The sequence below is a fragment of the Homalodisca vitripennis genome, chromosome 7, assembly GCF_021130785.1.
Source record: "Homalodisca vitripennis isolate AUS2020 chromosome 7, UT_GWSS_2.1, whole genome shotgun sequence".
Lineage (NCBI taxonomy): Eukaryota > Metazoa > Arthropoda > Insecta > Hemiptera > Cicadellidae > Homalodisca > Homalodisca vitripennis.
The window spans coordinates 118,478,381-118,500,407 of record NC_060213.1 but is presented as its reverse complement, the minus strand read 5'-3'; the positions used below and the strand labels follow the sequence as shown (position 1 = coordinate 118,500,407).

Genomic DNA, 22,027 nt, shown 5'->3' with positions numbered 1-22,027 from the left:
GGTAGCATTTCATTGTACATCAACTACCAATGTAATTTTCCCAAACTATTTGTGACTACTCAGAAAGGAGTGACTTAGTACAATGTTATGGCTATATATAAGAGGCTTTCTGAGTGGTTGAGAGAATGTGGCAATATTACAATACCAGTAAAAATACCTTTATGAATGAAATATAACTCCACAATATATATCAGAAGGAAATACTATACCTAGAGATATGTTTTCACTAAAATTGTCCTTTTATATGTTTAACTATTGATTGTTACTCAGGTTACTGCAAAATATGACTACGGTCGATAACGAGTATTTAACTGGCCATGTAGTGTACTGGAACGTTCTTTATTTAGAAACGTATGTTAGTCTTAGTCTACTTATCGTGCTTAAGTCCATATTCAAAATGTCCGTAAAGTAATCTACCAAACATCATAATATGATTTTGTTATGTAAAATGTCGCATGGGCCAGAACATCATATTCAGATGTCTGCATTTTTAAAATTGTCCTGTCACTTGTATATTTTCTTTCCTTGTTGTGTCATACCCGCCACCCTCATTCTTAAGTCCCTCCGTCATTAGATTCATTTAGAGACAATAATTGTTCTACATAAATAAATAGTATAGCTTTATGTACTCCTTAGAGGTCGAGCTCCATACCTTCACCAATTACATTTTTTCTTCAATTCGGTATGTTTAAAAAAATTGAAATCTGAATTATTTAATGTTATTGAAAGTATCAAGTATCATAGTAAATGTTGACAAGAGTTCAAGACATTTGAGATATGAAGACAATTTGCACATTATAATAATTTAGGTATTTTACTTTAAATTGAAATGTTTATATTTGGAAGTATTACAGTTATATTTTTTTAGTTGAATAGTTTTTAGTCTATTTGATTACAATCTTTAGAGGTAAATTTTATTTTACTTTAACATTTTTTTAATTTTATTAACAAGATTTTAATTTGCATAGTTCAGTGCATGAGTTTTAACTTTCAATTGAAAAACTTTAGAATCTATAGGGTTTCGTAAGCTTTTTGAGAGGTAGTAATATAGAGAATATACGTAGTAATATACGTAGAACTACTAATAATACTAATTTAAATATGCACTGTAACATAATTTTTGTACAAATTAAAGGTGAGCAATTGAAACTTGAAAGGATTTTATTCAAATTTAAAATGTGTAAAAAGTTGCAAATATATCGAGACTGTTTAGTTAATTGTAACCTAAAAAGCAGAAAATGTAATGAAACATTATTGTAAGAAAAGTAAGTTGTATGTTACAGAAGAACATGTTATTGCCCATTTAATTTCGCAATGACAAATATTATCGTGGTAATAAAAGAACTAACGAGCGCCATCCCTTTTTTAACACACAATAACAATGTACTGGTGTCGTATAATTGCCAATTAATGTCCATCTGACTTCGGCTAATGGACATTCATTCACTACATTTAATAGCTGAAAACGCGAGCTCATTTCTGATGATGGTATGTAGTAAATAAAGTAATTTATTGTATGAATTGTATGGAGAATGCAATTGGATCTAATTTTTTATGTTCGCTGTTTTAAAACCTCAAATAATAATATTTTTTTTATTTTGAAATACAGGTCTTAATTACAGTAATAATTTTTGGACACACGGTAAATTTATGATTTCACAGATGCCGTAACAATCGAAATTCTGAATGGTTAAGATAGTGAGTGGAGAAAAAGAATTACAATACTTAAGATTTGTATTTGTTACGACGAAGACTTTTGTAGACTATTGCATTTACTGAATGAGAATTGTATTGTTTACTAACATTACTTGCCCATTTAAACATTCTGTAAAGCTAAAGATGGCAATTTCCATGCGTTATTTATTATGGTACAGGAAAACAGTTGAAAGTTCGCAGATAAAATTATTATAAAGTTATTACAAGTATATTATGAGTTATATCATTGCAAGCCAGGCCGTATGGAGAGTAACCGCACAATACTCCCCCTTCCCCCACTTTGCGGCGTTGCCACAATGCAATATCAGCTGATTCTCAGTATTAGAAAACACAACGTCATGCATCGTTACGATTGTTTACATAAGTTTTCTTCTGATTTAGATTATTCTGCAGGTTTTTATTTTGATATTTACTTACTCGCGTCATGTGTCGTGTTATAGAAACGTGTTAATTTAAATCGTAAAGAAAATTATTCAGGAAGTTAGATGAGAGGTTAACATAAGTAGAGTGTTGAATTCATTCATTCATCCCATCAATAGTTATTTTTCCGTTACAGCTGGCAACATTCCAGACGTGCATTGGTATATCTCGTACTAAAGTGATTAGATATGAATAGTATCCTCGATATACATTACTTTGTTCTACTACTCGTAAATACTTGGATTTTTCGGTATGTTTTTTAGTAGCGTCCTTTCTACGTATGCATTCAACATATATTTCTTTTAATTTCAAAACATATACGTAAAATAGTAGTAGTGTTTTGGCGTCTTACCCGACATATTGAGGGACAGCTCCCCCTCCACATATTCGCCCACGTGAACCCACTGGAAGGCCCCAGGCAGAGTCTGCTTGAAGTGGATAATATTGTAGCGAGCTGGACCGTCTCCGTTGATGTCGAAGTGGAATTTGTCACCGGAAAGTCCTTTAAACAAAACGAGGCCTTGGCAATTATAGGTATTTTAATAACAAGGTAGGAATACGTCACAATGTAGGAATACGTCACTCCACGTGCCACGTAATAGGTTTCGCTGAGGTTGCATGCAAACTTTCATGTATGTAACTCTTTGAATCTCTAGAGGCCCTGCGGAAAAATGAAGATGAAAGAAGGATAGGTAAATAAATATTAAAAAGGCCTCCGTAGGGCAAAACTGAAACTGTGTCATGCTAATGAATCATAGCCTATCTGCAAATGAATTTTCTCACAAAAAATTACAGATGAAGTCTTTTTCAAAATACTTTGCCACATAATGCATTCCCATTTTAGTTCATTAAATTAGGTACCAAGCAGTATTTAAATTATATACGTTCCGGTTAGCTAAAAAGGGTACTGGAAACCAAGATTGTGCTAAAATCAAATCTTGCCCTTGAGGTTTTTACATTTATTATCCACCCTTTTAATGTTTACTCTATGAATAAAAATCACATCCTAAAATCTCAAATACTAGATTTAGTTGTTATACTAATTTATTTAAGCTGTAATTTTCTCGTTGCCTCATGGTTACTCATAAGCAAATGTATAGGTATTGAGAGACGTGTAACCAAATCCTATTGAGTGACATGCACCATCACCGAACTCAGAGTATTTAAAACATAAATAAAGCTTCATGCAAAATTTAAAGTCCATAGGTCAGTGTTTTCTAAATATCGTGCGGAAATTCAGAAAGAAAGATGGACATGCATAAATGAAAGTTTTCCAGCCCCACGAGTGATAGGCTTTGCATTGTTTCAGCCAATAACTGAAATTTAATATTTTTTTAATTCATTACAGTACGATAATATCATGTTCTGAGTGCACAAGCAACGGTTATATATAGTGACAGAGGAGCAGCCCTGATAGAGCATGTCAGTTACATCTGGTAGAAATAAAACATGTGGTTTCTATGTAACGTGGAGCTTCAGGACAAGCTATTGCAATCATAATGGTTTACACTTCGCTGTGTTTTCTTGGAAGTGTGTTGCGAGATGCCTGTATTAGATGAAAGAAGTCCCTGCGATATACAGGGTGTCTATAAAAGAACTCCAGGGTTTAAAAAATTAATATTTTTAAAACTATAAAAGATAGCAACATTTGATCAATTCCTTTGAAACAAGCAGCTCAAAGAGTTTTACTCATACCAATTGGGAATGTTTCTCTCAACAGTTGGCAGCACTGCAGAGCGTTGACCTTGAAATGACGTAGCGGCTGCGGCAGGCTGTCAGTGTCGTCTGGACTGCCGCGCTATGGCGACCCCTCAACAAAAAGCTCAGTGTGTTATTTGGCTCATAGAAACTAATTCTGTTGTTACTGTACAAAGAAACTTTCGACGTAGCTATGGTGTTGACCCGCCTACAGACGAAACAATTCTTCAGTGGTTAAGTGCGTTCAAGGAAACAGGAAGTGTTTTGAAGCAAAAGTCGCCGGGTAGGCCGTGTGTGTCTCAAGAGAATGTAGACAGAATCCGAGCTTCATGCACTCGAAGCCCTAAGAAATCGGTAACAAGACGCAGTCTGGAATTGGGGTTACCAAGATCAACAGTCCATAAGGTAATTCATAAAAGACTTCGTTTAACTGCCTATAAGATTCAACTTTTACACCATATCAAACCGGCAGACAAAGGTTAAGAGATTCGACTTTTCTGTTTCCATGCTGGCTAAAATTTATGAAGATAATGATTTTTTTTAAAGTGTGGTTTTTAGTGATGAAGCTACTTTTTATGTGAACGGAACTGTAAACAGGCATAATTGCAGAATTTGGGGTTCACAGCCGCCCCATGAGTTTATTGAGTACGAACGTGACACGCCCAAAGTGAATGTTTGGTGTGCTCTTATGCATGACAGAGTCATAGGTCCCTTCATTTTTGCCGAAAGGAATATCAATGGTGATGTCTATTGTGACATGTTAGAGGAGTATGTTTATCCTCAGTTGGATGACATTGAGGTGGAGAAAGGTTTAGTTTACTTCCAACAAGATGGGGCGCCGCCACACTTCAGTTTGCGTGTGCGTGAGTCACTGGACGCTCGTTTCGGTAACAGGTGGATTGGAAGGGAAGGACCTATTCCATGGCCACCAAGGAGCCCTGATATGACTCCGTTGGACTTTTTCTTCTGGGGGCATATCAAGAATCTTGTTTATGCGGAGAAAATTCGAAATGTTCGCCATCTCAGGGAACGAATAGTGAATTGCGTGGCTCCATTCCCCCAGACTTGCTCGCCAGGACATGGGAAGAGGTAGAATACCGTTTCGACGTGTGCCGTGCCACTAACGGAGCTCACATTGAACTTTACTAAGTTGTTAAAAAATCTTGAAAATGTAAGCTTTCTAATCATGTATAAAACATGTATGTACGTTTTTTACTTTATTAAAATATTTTGTCTTAAAACCCCGGAGTTCTTTTATAGACACCCCGTATATATATATATATATATATATAGTAAGTAATGTGTAGTATGAAATCACAGCTTGACATTTTAGAAACAGTTCGGATCCTATATTAAAATTTGTTTCATTTTGCAAAGATATTACATCCACGATCTACACTCTATTATTCGTCATGTATTAAATATATTTGTATTTTTTAGGTAAAATTTGAATATTATAAATTTTAAATAATAAAGAACATACATTTCAGATGTTTAAAAGTAATGTTAATTAAAAAATAGTTTACTGTTGATATTGTGCATAAATATTCTGTAAAGCAGACATTTTGACTTTTTAGTTTTAGAGACATTTTTAGTTTAATTAAACTTGATTCTTCTGGTGCATTTGCGTAAGCATAAATAGTTAAATGAATAAACTAAAAATTAATTAAAATGTTAAATATTACTTTGATAATAACAGTAAACAGTATTAGATGGGGCTGGTATAATAATTTAGCGATGTTTATTCACATTTACTTCTTTTAAATTAAAGTGTGAAAAAATATATAATTAAACTTGTATACAACTTATATACCAGACATAAAGAATACACTTTTTTCATAGTAAAAATTGTATGAAAACAAAAATTCAAAAATGCAGTAATTAAATAAACTGGAATGGGAAATAATGACTATTATAATAAGTAAGTGTTCTTCAAATTCGAAATTCAATTATATATTCAGCCAAACCAATCAGTAAACTCTCTCAAAGTTTATAAACAGTCAATTACAAAACGATGGGAAAGATTCGTTCAAAGATTGAAATTTCTTTTTGTATTTTGCAGAAACTCGACGATTTAATACGTGGTATCTCCCCTCTTCTTCTGATTTTAAAGCCTAAATCTTAAAGTTAAGTGTGAAAACAATAAAGGATTGAAACCTATTGTAATAAAAACGTGACAAGTTAAAGTTGACAAAACCATGTGCTTCTTATAACTGCGTTATGTAGTAAGTTATTAAAATATCTTTAAAATTATATACATATTGACTTATGCTTACATTTAAAATTTCTATGTCACTCCCTACTGGCTGTCATCCAATGTAGGCGTGTAAAGGTTATTGCATAGTAACCGTATAATACTCTAAAATTTTTATCTACCAAGGTTTTCCAGACATTTTACACACCCTGTACATGGCATTAGTTAGAGATTGTGTTAGAATTTTCATATTCTACACACTCTCACTAATATCAGTTTTAACGCTTTCTGCTCTTAAATATATCATTGACTGTTCCCTCTAGTGCCGTTGGTCCTACCTGTAAACGTGACTTTATGCAGGTATCGCAGCAGGTCCAGACCCTTGGTGGGCTTCATGTCCGTACACAAGCCCCGGCGCCCACCACACAACTCCCGGTGCATGTCCCTCAGGGCCACGGCAAACGCCATCACCGCGTCGCTCACGAACTGCAGCTGGTTCTCGAAGGCCATGTTGTGACCGTCTAGACGATGTTGCGACCCACACGGCTTGGTGTACTTGCTGTTGTACGGCGTCACGGAGCTGTTGGGGTAGCGGCACTGGAAGTGGTCCTCCCAAAACTCTACATGAGAAGGTTGTCCATCAATATTTATATAGATGTAAGTCAATGATAACGTATAAGCTTTTCAAATTTACTAGAATTTATTGATAACCTTTTGTATCTATAAATTTAACGTTATATTATAGTGTTAGCTGTTGTAATAGGTGGGAAAATAAATGCAAAAAATCAAAAAGATCCACCAAACAATAGAACAGTGCCTATTAAGATGTAATTTTTTTTAAAGTTTTCAAACCTTAATATTCAAAAATATTTTATTCTGACGTAAATATTGCGGCAATAACTGTGTTGTTTCAAATTTTATTAAAAACTAACAATACCATATAATATGTTACAATCAGTTCAGAAATGTAATAATTGAATACAATTTAAGGTGATTTTAGGAGTTAGGGTTATAATATCATAGCATTCATTCTAATGCTTTTTATTATGTATTAAATAAAATAGTTAGAATGTAACGATAGTAGCAAATAAATTGATAGTGTCTTAAAAGTAAACTAACTAAACTATTACAAAAGATAATGCTTTCAAAATGTAAAGGGTACATGTAGTAAAAATACTATAATTACTATAATACTATAAATACTAAAATACTAAGGTTGACCTCCAGCCGATTACTATGTCGGATATTCGCAATTCCGCTTGTACCTCACTGGTGTAATCAGTTTCATTGTAACACCTCCTGATTGGATATAGCTAACACAGATATCAGAGTTTATTAATATTGTATGGATGATCAGTTTTATGCATTCTGAATCGAACTATTTAAATATACATACAACTGATACAACTGACTGATATCTGAGATCTTAAATTCTCTGGCTTGTATCTGAGTTGTCTGTTGGACAAGTGAAAGTGTACTGGACATAGAGTACACAATATGCCATTATCATTCTATAGTCATGTAATTATATGTGTAACTTATGTTTAGTATACTTCTAACGGATCAAATTGAGTACACATTAGTATCATTCAAATAGTACTGTAATAAATAGTTTTAATCTAACAGATTATAGAAAATTATAACATCTAACAATATTATTTAATTTTTGGGATGCGCCTGTGTAAGCCCAAGGTTTTGTCTTCAAGCGACTTCACAAATAAATTTTTGCGTAAATTCAAGGTAATTTTCGCTTTGTTGCCCCTATAAAGAAAATATATACATATATCTGAAAAATCTCTTTCCGTAAAAATTAGTCTAATTTATGTTTTATGTATCGTTATAAATTCTTCCTATTTTCTATATATTTCATGAAATATATTTTAATAATACTCTTTTGCATACATAATTGCACAAATAATAACTCCAGATTTTGATGCGTTAGCTCATTACAAATTCCTAATTTTGTAATAAAGTAAAACGATAGTATACAATAAATAAATATCACTAATTATTCCATTATACTAGAATTACTTAAAATATAAATTAAAGAAATAACATGTAATTATATACACACAAAACATAGCAAGTGATATAAAAATTGTAAAAAACACAACTACTAGATAGAAATTTTTTAATATCAAAAATACTAATGTTTCATTCATGAAATAGAAAGTAAAATATATATAAAATTTATAATTTCCAATAAATCCCAAATTCCTTTACAAAATGTAGTTTTTTCACAATAATAATACAAGCAGATTACCTACCGATGCAGTGTTATAACTATGGCAAGTTAAACACATATAGTCGGCTGGGATTTATTTCTCCCTCCGACTTGTGTCAAAGACGTATAAAATTTAATTTTATACTACTTCATTATGAAGTTTTATTCCTTGTTCATTGAAAAAATTTAATTAATCGAAAGCCTTATTTTAATACAAAAAGTAGCAACGTTTGAACGACGAGAAGCCATTGGTTCTGATTGAAAATTTTACTAATCACAAATTCTTAATACTTAACATTAGACATCATGCCTTATACAGGTAATATTGTATTCATACTATTAGGAACTTCTTTCTATGAGAACTAATTATTTATCATAGAAGCATATACAGTTCAACTGATCCTTCAGCAAGCAATCCACGATTGGTGTAGTATGGACAAATTACAGACATTCGTTTAAGAACTCTTCACAGGAATTACGACTCACTGAACCGAATTACCAAACAGTGTTGGTTAAAGTAAAGACTGAGAACAAATCACAGCGTCTTGTGCATTGCCTTACTACATCTTACCGTTCTTAATATTACAGAGTCAATTATGTATTCACCTACAAACCAAGGATTCCTGTGGTTATTCTCCACTGTCAGATTCATGAAGTACTGGTCGAATCCCCTGACCGGGTTGGACTGAGGTTGGACAGACAGAGTACCCTCCACCTCTGGCTCGCTTCCTTCAGACACCAAACTACGAGCTGACCATCCATCGCTGCCTATCCAGGAGAAACTGCCAGTGGCGTTACATCTGCGTACAGCCCGCATCAGCCCAGCCACCTCCTGGTCCGACGCGAATATTATGGCTCCTTCAACAAAGCTGATGTTACAGCAAGCAAGTAATCTGTTTATAATTATGATAAACTAATTAACATTAAGAAACTGCCAGTGGCACTACATCGTCGTACGACCCACAACCACGCATCCCCCTCCTGGTCTAATGTAAATAATATGGCTCCTTCAACAAGTCTGATGTTATAACAAGCTAGTAATCTGATTATTAACTATGATAAACTAGTTAACATTGAGAAACTGCCAGTGGCAATACATCGTCGTACGACCCACAACCACCCAGCCACCTCCTGTCCTAATGTAAATATTATGGCTTCTTCAACAAAACTAATGTTATAACAAATTAGTAATCTGTTTATTAATTACGATAAACTAGTTAACAATGCAGTTAACTGCCAGTGGCTAGTTAAATACTTCGCTGTACCGTCCGCGACAGACTAGCTACCTCCATTTTAATGACTAATTATAACATATTAATAGTTTTTAAAAGCATGAAATTATATTACTTTACTAATTGTTTCGTATTGCTGATGAATAATAATGATTTAAATTCACATTTTAAAGTAAATTCTTCTTTTCACCAATAATTTTTATTGTATAACTAGAAAGGAGCCAGCTGTTACGTACTTTTCTACGATTTAGAAGATCAATGTTGAAAAAGTATATTCAGACAACACTCGTATTTAAATTTTTACTATATAACGTGAGTTTTGAATTACAGAGGTAGGTGGTATTGGTCTAATTATATTAAGCTTCAGTTAGCTAATTATACAAAGCCCTCTGTCAAATTCAATCATAATCCACAACTAAACTCAGAACTCAACCACACTAAAGGAATTAATTGAACTGGGAATAATTCTTAGTAGAGAATCGATTTAGAAGTAATGAATTGTTTGTAATGGTCTTTAATTAATTAATGGTTTCACTGTGGTTTCATATTATGAATGATGAATCCTAAATGTACTGGAATGGTTAATTTAACAATAGATCCTATCGTTTTTTGTATTTTTCTCTCAGCTGTTTTATACTGTATAGTAATCGTTTTTTTATGAATTTAAATCTCAATATAAAATGAATTTTGAGTGTGAAAGTTATGATTCCAGAACATAATATTGTTTATTTGAGAACATATAGAATAATAATCTAACTAGCTATTTCCCAGAACGAAACATTTTGCAATGTAATATAAAGGAAAAAAAATTAATCTTCACCTTGCACAGTAATTGTGATTTACCAAATTAAAGACATGTATATATACTGTCAATATTACTGCAATATTACTTTCTACTACTACTGTTAAAAATTGAAATGTAATTATATTTCATTATTTTATAATAGCTAATCATATACCCAAATTGTTTTACTATATTTTATTATAATATATCTTAAATTTAGTAAAATTTAATCATTATTTTACTTGTAAAGTGCTTGATGATGGGAACATTGATTCCGAAAGGCCTTGCGCAAAAATAATAGTTATATTGATAAATGTTTTATTCATTTATACCAGTGATAGTAAAATAAAGTTTTTTCCAATACTCCAAGATTGTACATTAAATGTTAAACTGTAATCATTTTATATAAAACTAGCAGTTACCCGCGTCTTCTCCCGCACCTACTAGGTCAATAACATCAGGGAAGTCATAGGCATAACAATTTCAAAAATCACAAAGGATGTCTTATTTTAACAGGCGAGGTTAGTGCTAGGAAGCCTCTGTAACACTTAACCTGGGACCTAATGGCTTAGAGGTGACTTCCGAACCACCACTAATGGCCGGGCAGGCGGAGTGCTTGCAAGGACAGGATCGCTTAGCAGGCACCCATCCAAGCAGCAGCCACGCTCAACGTTGTTTGATTCTATTATCTTGCGTTAACCGCTCTAAACGCTACACTGCACCACTGGCAAATTCTAAGTGTTGCATGTCACATGCATGAGGTAAGTAACGGTCATTGGAACATATTAAATTGTGAGTTTCCGTGTGAAAGAACAGGATTTTTTTATGTTATAGCTAGAAAGATTCAGTTGCACTTGTACTTTTTAGTTTTCTTAGCGAGAGAACGTATGATACAACATGAAGCAGACCACAAATAATTTTGAACTGAAGAAAGCATATTTTGAAACATATTGTTTAATTTCAAATCGATCACACATAGTATATTTTAGTGACAGGAGCACATAATTCAAACAATCACATCCAAAATATTTTTACCGAACTTCGAATGCCATTTGTTCTAAAAATTACATATTAATACATTAAATATAAGAATACTTTACCAGCTAATAATTAAGTTAATAATTTACCTAATGTCATATCTACAAAAATTTTCTATATTTGTTTTTTTATTGTGTTCGTTTGTTGTGCGATTTAAAAAGGGTTATGTATATAACTGTTATTCACAGCCGCGAGTTATAAGTGGATAATATTATACAGATTCCGGCGTACATTCTGAGAAAATCAATTTATGAAACTAATTATTTCCTAAATGCAGTAGATAATTGCAAAAGTAATAATAAGATCATTTTATAACGTTACAACCAAAACCACAAGTAATTTACTGTCTACAATACAATTTATAATTGAAAACTTTTAGAGGGTTTCACTATAAGTTAATATTTAAGTTGAGAAACAACATCAAATCTGTTGAGAATCAATATAAAATCTATTCATTATGAAATCTTTGTAAATCAATGTAAAATTGGTTTGATTTAATAAAATCATGTTTAGTATCAACATATTGGTATTTAGGTAAAATCTGTTTAGAGTAAATACAATCATCAGAAATTATCATAAAATATGTTTAAAATAAATGTTAAATCTATCTATAATATAGAAATATTCTTTGATGGTAATTAGTCGTCAATAATTATTAATTAATTACAATAACTGCTTATAAGCAATTATTGTGAAACTCTTTACAAATAAAAAAACTTAATTAATTGTTTGGTTAATACATTGTCCTCATTATGATGAAGGTTTTTTAAGAAGTAGTAAATAACAAATGAAAGATAGAGAGATAAACAATTTAAAAGATTGTACAAAGTTAAAAAACATTTTAAACTATGAAAATTAAAATGTTGAACACAGTATGGATTTAAAGAAATTTAAAAATATGTTCTAGTTTGAAAATAAAAAAATATGTGGAATTTAGAAAGTAATATGAAAAAGTTAATCAACTTGTAAATAATGCTTAAATAAAAGTTGTTTACATGTGATCATAGCAATAAAAATGAGAAGTCTAATGAATAAATTATTAAAAAACTATTTGCATTATTGTAATGGAATTAAAGGTATAAAGATGGCAAACAAAATTAATAACCTATTAACGAACAATATTTTATTATTTAAACTTTTCTCTTAATCCGTAATCAAGCTTTTAACGTCTGAATGTATATTTATAAATTCTTCATACAAAAATATCTGCTTAATCATTAGAATTGGCCTCTACTGTAGTATTAATAGCATTTCTTAAAATATATAATATATTTAATGCTTATTTCTTTATTATTTAACGTATAAGAATAATTATGCGTGGTTTAAAATATTGATAGATATTTTACTGTTTTAACATTGTATTTTTATAAGGTTTTGTGTATATTTCCCTTTTAATAGTGTATAAAAATCATTCCTCTAGATTTAAATATTATATTCCGGAATTCCATTATTTACAAGAAATATTGTTTTTATAAATTGGGATTTACACTTTAAGGTAATGAAAATAATATATTTGTGTATTACAAGAGGGATTTATCGATCATTTTAAATGTTTAAGAGTCTCATAGATTAATTTTTTGCTGACTATACAATTGATATATACAATGATATTCGAATGTCTTGGAACTTTTATTACGTAAACTTTCAGATTTTTTAATGTTTACAGATTAAGTTTACACTGGTATTTTTGATAACTCCGAACGTGGCTTAGGAATGACATAGCCTATTACTCTCATAATATAAGTTTTCTGTTTAATGAGAATATCTCATTTACCTCTAGCCCTAGGCTTAGTTTGAAGTCTGAGAACGACATTATCATAAGCTGTCTCTTCAGCCACGCCAGAATCCTTCGTGAGTTTTTCTTTCACAGCTATGCAGATGTTTGATTTTGACAAAAGTAGTTCCAGTTCTTCAAAAGCCTGTAACAAGATATACCATTTTATAAAGCAAATTCGTTTAACCATGTATTTAATCAAGTTTTTTGCTACAAATTATAAGTATCTTAATTTCTTAAAAGAATGTTATGCTCCTATTATTTGTTATGTAATAAAATGGTGTTACAAGTGAAATTGTACAATGTGTATATCAAACCGCCCGCCTGGTTCTTAACACTGATCGAATATCTCTAAACTTGTGTAAATCGATGGAATTAATTTATTCACATATATACACTGACAACCGTACAACAGAATCATCTTTACATTTCCCAAATTTAACTCACTCTTGCAGTCTTTATGTCCCTTTCGTTCAGTGCGAACAACTAGGCCTAAAGACTCACAACTTTCACAATACTTTGACACTAGTCATATTTGCCATGCTATCCTACATCCTTATTGGGAATCTTTAGATTAGGCTACTAATAATTTTAAACACACCTCTAATACATACATTATATAAACAAACATAACAAGAACTATGTTAAGTATTTCTAACAATGCTTAGAACTAGTTTTTTGTTTCAACAAACACTTTTCTTATTTTTAACATTATCTGATTATAAACAGATATAATAAAAATAAGTATTATGTTACTTAATTTTTAAATGCAATTAATGTTTTATGTGTGCAATCATCCAACTTTTAAAGAACTATATAAACTTTATATAAACCTGCTAGCAAACACAAAATAGTTCAATGGTCAAGCAAACGAGGATGACCACGCTCAACTTCTGTATTCACTAGAGGCTAGAATAAGGAATACGGTATATCCTAGATGGTTTCAATGTAACCTTGATGCCATAGTTGGATTCCTCGTATACGATGGACACGTAGCTCCAGCCTAGTCGCTTGACGATCTCCACCATGGCCTTGACCTGATGATGATCTGAGGGGATGGTCCGAGAGAAGTACTCAAACCTCTGCTTGTTGCTAAGCTCCGGACTTGTAGACCAGAATGATACCTGTTACACACAACTATTTCAGTATTCGTTTATATCTTTATTTTGCCATTACTATGGTTATTTCAACGGCTGCAGCCATTTTGTTTTAAATTTTAATATACAAAAATCAAAATGATTGCAAGAGAATACACTATGAATGTAAAGAACATTTGGTAAGGACATTGTTATATTTTATAACGATATGTTGATAACTTCATAGGAATGTGTGCTACTTTGACTGCCACGAGGACGATTCCTCCTGAAATATTCTTACTTTTACTGCAGTTCCCGTTTTCCATATCCTATATGGTTTTATTGGACTGAAGTTGTTATGAGTAATTTAATATGTCCGCAATGAATAAGTTAAACACTGTAAAATAAGTCATGGAGTCTTAAGCGTATAGTAAAAGCACCATTACATTTTAAAAATATGTTTTTATACTATACTGCTCCTACTGTTAAACATAACTATTAACAGTAATTAGGTATGTCATTAGTCAATAACATATTAACAGTCAATTCCGTTCCAGTTAATTTAAAAGTTTTATTTTACATACTTCTTCAATTATGCCCAACTAAGCAAGATATATTTTTGAATGACCTTAGTTTGTTAAATGCAAAGCATAATATAGAACTTCAGCTATTGTAGCTGTTAGTGTAAATATTTAGTGGAAAAACAATTGTAAGAATATTATTATTTTGAAAATGATAATTTTAAAAACATTTTTAGGATTATTTATATTTACAAAACTATAAATTATTTGAAATAAATTTTTAGTGTATGCGTGTTTTCACTCTGAAAATGTCTATAGTCATACATTTTTACCTTATGATGAAATATATACTTTTGATTTTTGATAGTCTTTGAGAATAACTCTTATACTTATATAAGTAACAAGAATAATGCAAGTTATAATGCAAGAATCCAACTAATGAGATTTCAATGATGGATGCAAGATTTACAGGTTAAATGGAAGCGTTTTATTAAAATAAAATTAAACAAATGCATTAGTGTTTTTATACCATATATTTATGTGTAAACAGTTAATCAGATTTCTAAATGTTATAATATTTATGTGTGTATATATTCTTAAGTTTCTAGGGCAACATGTGTAAAAGGTTCTGTTTCCAGTAAGTCCTTGTAAAATGGGGTAAAGCTTAACTATTGTTCTTATTTGTTGTTTTAAAACATTAAAACTCTTTCTATTTTGTTTTGGGTACATACCATTACAAGGGTTGAAAGTATGATAATGTTGGCTAACCTGGGGAATTTTGAATAGCCGAAGCAGGTTGGCCACCTGTATAGAAGTTACACTGGATGCTGCGCCCACTACACCAGAAATAACCTTCCTGACGGAGCTCTTGTTGCAGTGGTACTCAGCATCGTCTATGTTGCTGATAGATCCTACGACAAGCATTCATTTTACAATAATTACAAACAGTTATGAGCTATTATATAGAGTTCCTCTTAATTATAACTTGCAAGCATGTTAGCAATAATGGGTACAAATTATAATCTTGTGACAACCCTGGATAAATCATGTATTTTTTGTAACTAACAGTAACACCTATAATTTTTTTCAGATTAATGAAAAATGGTGTAAAATATTTCAACTAAAAATGCAGTATAAGTTTTCCAATTTATGTGAAACTTGTATTTATAACTCATTACTCATAGTTTCTCGCTTAATTGCTGTCAAATTTTCAAATATAAACACCATGCATCGTAATATTTAAACCTTATCAGTTATATTTATTATATCCTGTTTTACAGAGTGTATCAGAGAAACTTGGATGTAGTATCTACCAGCTTTTCCGCGATCATGTGATTATTTTGTACATAATCAGCGAGTATTTTCATGAAGTAATGGATGTAAATTGAATTTACGAAAACCTTAGGCAAGACCGTCATATGGTGATCCAACATAGTTACTGTATATCTCAGGATTCTGATGGGTGAGGAACCAAAAAACATTTTCAGTGATTGCTATTTAACGCTTACCGAAACATTGGTGACTTCTAAGATAAACTGGAGGATATAAAGATTGTTTTTCGCCTTCTAAACTTAGATCTGATCATCGATGGTAGCTCCAATCCGAAGAAAATTAAGTGGGAAATTGCAGGATAGCCGAAAAGGGAAAAAATATATTTATAAAATGTTGGAATGGTTTACATCCTTGAGTTTGGAGACACATTTAACTTTAGGAAACTGTTAATCTACATTAATTCTTGAATCAGGATTCTATCGATAACAGCTCCAAGGAGAATCGTCTATCTATAGTAAGCTGTTAATCTCAATTTGCTATTGAAGAAGTTTTGTGTTTATGTGGTTACTGCAAAGGTTACAGCTCTCAAGGAGACGCATAGGAAGTGGTTATTCTTTCCTCAATCGGTTTTCTATAGGTAAGGCTCTTGCAATTATTTTACCGAAAGGAGAGAAATCCACCTATGTGAAGAGGTTAATCTCAATTTATAACTGAAACAGTTTTGTGTTAATACGAGTAATGAAAAGGTCTCAACCGCAAGAAGATACAGCCACCTATAGGAAGTGATCAATATCAATTCATTTCTCGATTAGTTTTGTCTTTATGATGACAGAAATGGTCACAGCTACTAAGAAGCACATATACCTACAGGAAGTGATCAATCTCAATTCATTTCTGAATCAGTTTTGTGTTATGATGACTGATATGTTCACAGCTGCTAGTAAGTACATCCACCTACAGGAAGTGGTCAATCTCAATTAATTCCTCAATCAGTTTTGTGTCGATATGGTAGCCGATATGGTCACAGCTGCTACGAAGCAGATCCACCTACAGGAAGCAGTTAATCTCAATTCATTCAAGAATCAGTTTGGGTCGACGAGGTTACTGAGGAAGTTACAAGCCTCAAAGAGACATATCCACCTATACGAAAAGGTTAATATCAATTCATCTTTGATTCAGTTTTGCGTTGATTCTATTGCTGAGAAGACTACATCATCAAGGAGGCAAAACCTATTACAATAGTAATATTAATTCTCGTTATCATGGTAAATCTGCATATTGCAGACAATACCAAAACACTCATCATGATTGTAAACTCCATCACATGCATGGCAAATGAAAATTATAACAAACAATAACACAACGTGTCAAACGATGTTAAAGCCCCACATTGAAAACACCCCAATCTGTATGATAAACGCCAACACACACAAACAATGATCAATTGTGATTTTAATTGACTATACTACCAACACAAACAGAACAATAATATTAGCGTATGCAATTAGTAGCATCAGTTCCTCCTCTCCGCTCACAAATGATAACTAGCGCTTCAGATGAAGTATACTAATAAACAAATTTTAGTTTACTGTGACGAAACCACTTAAAAATTGGGTGTAAAAATAATATTAATAATTTGTAACTGGATCAGTCATTAAAATATGAATTGAGCTAAATTTGATGTATAATACAATTAATAGTTATATTATTTTTCAGACGGTAAGGCTACACATACAACACCGAGCACAGTGTCGTCTCCGTTAAGTAAAACGGTCTGTGTCAGCACTTTTTATGTGTATATATATATATATATATATATATATATATATATATGTATAAAATAAAACAAATATTTATGTATATATACAGGAGGCTTACCGTTTGACTGGAGGTTTTATCATACGTATTTTAACCATTATACAGTGCTGATCGGCTTTTGTTCCGGAATAAAATGCACCTAATTGTGAGTATACGTTCAGTATTCGTTAAATAATGATAAAATTGTATTGAATGAAAAATTAAACAAAATGAAAAATTCCTTAATAAAGTGGCGGATTTAGGGCTACCAAGAACTCTTTACCACTCATAGTCATATCGCATTCAGTAAATTCTAAAATTGTTTGATACAGTTTTTGTTTAGTTAATAACTTATACTTTCAATGAAATGTATAACAAAATTGCTTAACCTGTACAGTTTTAAATAAACATAACATACATATCTGTATATAAAAATGGATTCTAAACTTACAATAGAAAAGAAACTACTGTATGTGTATGTTATAAATGCAATACAAATTCTAAATTAATAACTAGATGCAAGGACATTCAATCACTCTAAAACACCGGTTGACCACATGACCGCAACAAGCGGTACCACCCGTCACCCCCACAGCCCCCAGCAACAAGCCCCTAACCACCACCCCGAAACGTGCCCGGCCCTTAATACATCTAATCATCGACAAGAGCGACCCGAAGGCGACACGTCTGAACAGTACGACCTATTACAAATGTTAGATCGATGAACTGGAACTGATAGTAATGTGGCCAAGTCTCTTCTATGTCTATTACTAATATTGAAGATAAATTTGAAATTATAGGGAGGATAAACAGGCTTTTTGGTTTTGATAATTAACCATAATTATTACCCTATTATTCAACATTCATGTCATTGATCACGACGAAATTGTAGGCAAAGTGGGGTAGTATAGCCTGAGAGTCGTAATGAGCATTAACTTAACATTGAATAGCCAGGAAAAAGGCTAAAATCGTTCCAAATAAATTTTAAATTTATTTACATTTAAATACAGTCCCTTTAGATACAACAGTGATAAATTAAATCTATCCATAAATTAAAAAACACAATATTTTCTGACACTGGAATAAAAATAAAAAAGTAAAGAACACTTATTATTAGTTAAAATATGATCCAGAATCCAGAATATCAGAGTTTCGAGATTACTGTTGAAGAATTAGTAATTGCAATAAACCAGTTGCTATTACTTTTGTAAGGTTTTTAAGTTTGGTTTAGTTTAAGATTAAGCTTGTGACATACTATGAGCAAGGGTTGCTGTGAGAGGATTTAATAATAGGTTAGATTGGCAGTACAAATACCCTCAAATGAGCCAACACATATTTTATTTTGACAACATCTCTTTAAATTGATTAAAAATTTTAATTAACAATTGATTGGGTCAACCGATATATTAAGCACAAATTTTAATACCTTAATACTTTGAAGACATATTTCATATTAATTTACTCATTACAATTTATTTTAAATTTAATTCATTATAACATTTACTAGTAAATTTTGTAGTGTTGCAATAATTATGAGTTCATAGACTAACGTGAGAAACTTTCTTTTAAATAGCTAAACATTTACATGAATTTACATTTTCGAAATTGTGAACATTTAAATAGATATGGAATTGAAAATGATTAATGAACCCTAAAATATACTAAGTTCATAAAATTACTTACATTTTATTTCACATCACACTTATTACGCCTAGAGATATTTTTCCGCACACGAACACAAACACTCCCGAACTTCACTTTCGAATTCCCGGCCTCGACTTCCACCTCCTTCCTTGTTCTTCAGTTTTGATGTTCTTCTCCCGCCAGCTCATTGACCACGCCTCTTCCAAATCTCTCCATCATAATTGGTGAGTAGCAATTTTTCATATCAGCATGGCTGCCCCTTACATCGTTGCACGGTTTTTTATATATAAGCATTTCCGCTGCTTAAGCAAGCATTTCCTGTTTGTTCACCATCGGCGTCTGGGCGGATGTGCGTATCTACTTACATCCGGAGGATGTTTGTCTCGGATTGTAATACAAAACTTCCTTTCCAACAACTATCTGTACATTGATTCTATGAATTTTATATTACTAATAATTACATAAGTCTTAAGGCTTTTTGGTTTTGATAATTAACCATAATTACCCTATTATTCAACATTCATGTCATTGATCACGACGAAATTGTAGGCAAAGTGGGGTAGTATAGCCTGAGAGTCGTAATGAGCATTAACTTAACATTGAATAGCCAGGAAAAAGGCTAAAATCGTTCCAAATAAATTTTAAATTTATTTACATTTAAATACAGTCCCTTTAGATACAACAGTGATAAATTAAATCTATCCATAAATTAAAAAACACAATATTTTCTGACACTGGAATAAAAATAAAAAAGTAAAGAACACTTATTATTAGTTAAAATATGATCCAGAATCCAGAATATCAGAGTTTCGAGATTACTGTTGAAGAATTAGTAATTGCAATAAACCAGTTGCTATTACTTTGAAATACGGTAAGTTCAGGCTTTTTGGGATAACCTGATGCCTTGAAATAAAATATATTTTTTTGTTAAAATGTGTGTGTGTTTTATAATTGAAGATCTAACAAATATAGCTTTAACGACACTAAGAATAAATATAGATATAAATATAGATAAGATAAAAACAGTACATTTTGTTTTCTTTTAAGTTCTTTATCTGTCCGATACATAAGAACCATCTATTAACTCTGCTTTCTGAATTGTACAGACGAACTAATAGTTCAAGATTAACAGGCTAAGGAAGAATGAAAAAAAATATAGCTGACCTTTGATGAAGTCTACTGCCATCTCCAAGCCGTACGTATCCTTGTCACAATCGTCCAGGATGTGAGCTCCGAGTGTAAAGGGCAACATTCCCTGGGAGTTAACGATATCCAGGGTATACAACATGGTCTCCAGGGCTTGGATCCCTCCCTGAGGCATCACAGGACCGCACGTCACCGTATCCGAACGTTCGTGGACCATCATAAGCCCTTTGAAAATCATGTAAAGTAATTATCTTCTCAGTCCATATACGTCTTACAGTTCACCAAGCACGCATTCTAACTTTTAGTGTTCATCCCATACATATAAAGTTCTGCATTAATGTTTCTGAGTTAAGTATTGTTTTTTTATTAATTTTATATAAAACAATAAAATTGTATAATATAATTATATTGAATTATAAATTACCATACCAATAAATAATTGTATAAATATTATTGTTCTCTTTATTGTATCATCATTGCAATCTAACAAACTACACAATTTACAGGTAATTTGTAATATTGGACTTGACCTACTTTATTGTGACAGTTAAACTTTATATTCATAATATCATAATTCATATATGTATGTATTACCGTACTAGTAAATAATTGTAAAAATATTAGTGTTCTTTTTATTGTATTATCATTGGTATCTAAAAGATACAAACTTTACAGGAAAGTAATAATAGGCCACTTAACCTAATTTGTTGTGACAGTAAAAATTTTTATTTATGATATCAAAGTTATATTTTAGAACGAAACCATCTTATGAATCACTGTAAATTTCCTTAGAATTTTTATATAAAGCAACATTTAAGTGCTAGAGCCTATTCTGCAGTTACTTACCTAGCGGTTCTTAAACATCTTTTAACGTCTGATAAAAAAAAATTATAGGCTTTAGCTTCTAAACGAGTAAGTTAAAAAGAAAATGTTCAAGAATAAAAACTTGTTAAGATGTTGATTTTTGTCAATAGTTTCAAGAATAAATACGCTGTTCCATAAGATATTTTATAGTTGACTGCCATATTGAAAGATATTTTTGACTGTCACCAAAATTTAGGAGAACCTCCCATTTGCAATTTCTGGTAAATTCGTTTTATTAAGACACAAATTATGGCAAAGTGAAAATAAACACCGTGATAAATATGTATTCGTATGTACACAAGTGTTTATATAAGCTTGGGGGGGGGTGGGGGGGGGGGGGGGTGGGGGGGGGGGGGGGTGGGGGGGGGGGGGGGTGGGGGGGGGGGGGGGTGGGGGGGGGGGGGGGTGGGGGGGGGATAGACGGCCTAGGTTTTGTAGTGTTTAGAGCAAGTACAAACTATGTCTTGCTGTAATTACTTTTTCCATACAAATGTACGGGTTAGGAAAAATCAATATGGCTCATGTGTAGCAACGTGATACCTCATCTGAGAAAAAGAAATGAGTTTAGTGATGGTTGGAAAGGGTTAGGAGGCAGGCCACCTAAAACACGCAAGAGTTGTTCTTGAC

The 22,027-nt window shown here is 32.0% G+C and overlaps 1 protein-coding gene across 2 annotated transcripts in view; it reads right to left on the bottom strand.

Annotated features, from left to right (window-relative positions):
• LOC124366238 (metabotropic glutamate receptor) overlaps positions 1 to 20,757 on the bottom strand; it is a 34,155-nt gene extending 13,398 nt beyond the window's left edge. For both annotated transcript variants that reach the window (XM_046822632.1, XM_046822633.1), the window contains exons 1-7: positions 20,555 to 20,757; positions 15,446 to 15,588; positions 14,034 to 14,204; positions 13,081 to 13,225; positions 8,859 to 9,110; positions 6,367 to 6,648; positions 2,489 to 2,638 (exon numbers count right to left, since the gene is read on the bottom strand). In XM_046822632.1, coding sequence (XP_046678588.1) covers positions 2,489 to 2,638; positions 6,367 to 6,648; positions 8,859 to 9,110; positions 13,081 to 13,225; positions 14,034 to 14,204; positions 15,446 to 15,588; positions 20,555 to 20,756 — 1,345 coding nt within the window. In that variant the 5' untranslated portion in view covers position 20,757. The remainder of the gene's footprint in view (positions 1 to 2,488; positions 2,639 to 6,366; positions 6,649 to 8,858; positions 9,111 to 13,080; positions 13,226 to 14,033; positions 14,205 to 15,445; positions 15,589 to 20,554) is intronic.
• Between the last annotated feature and the right edge of the window lie 1,270 nt (positions 20,758 to 22,027).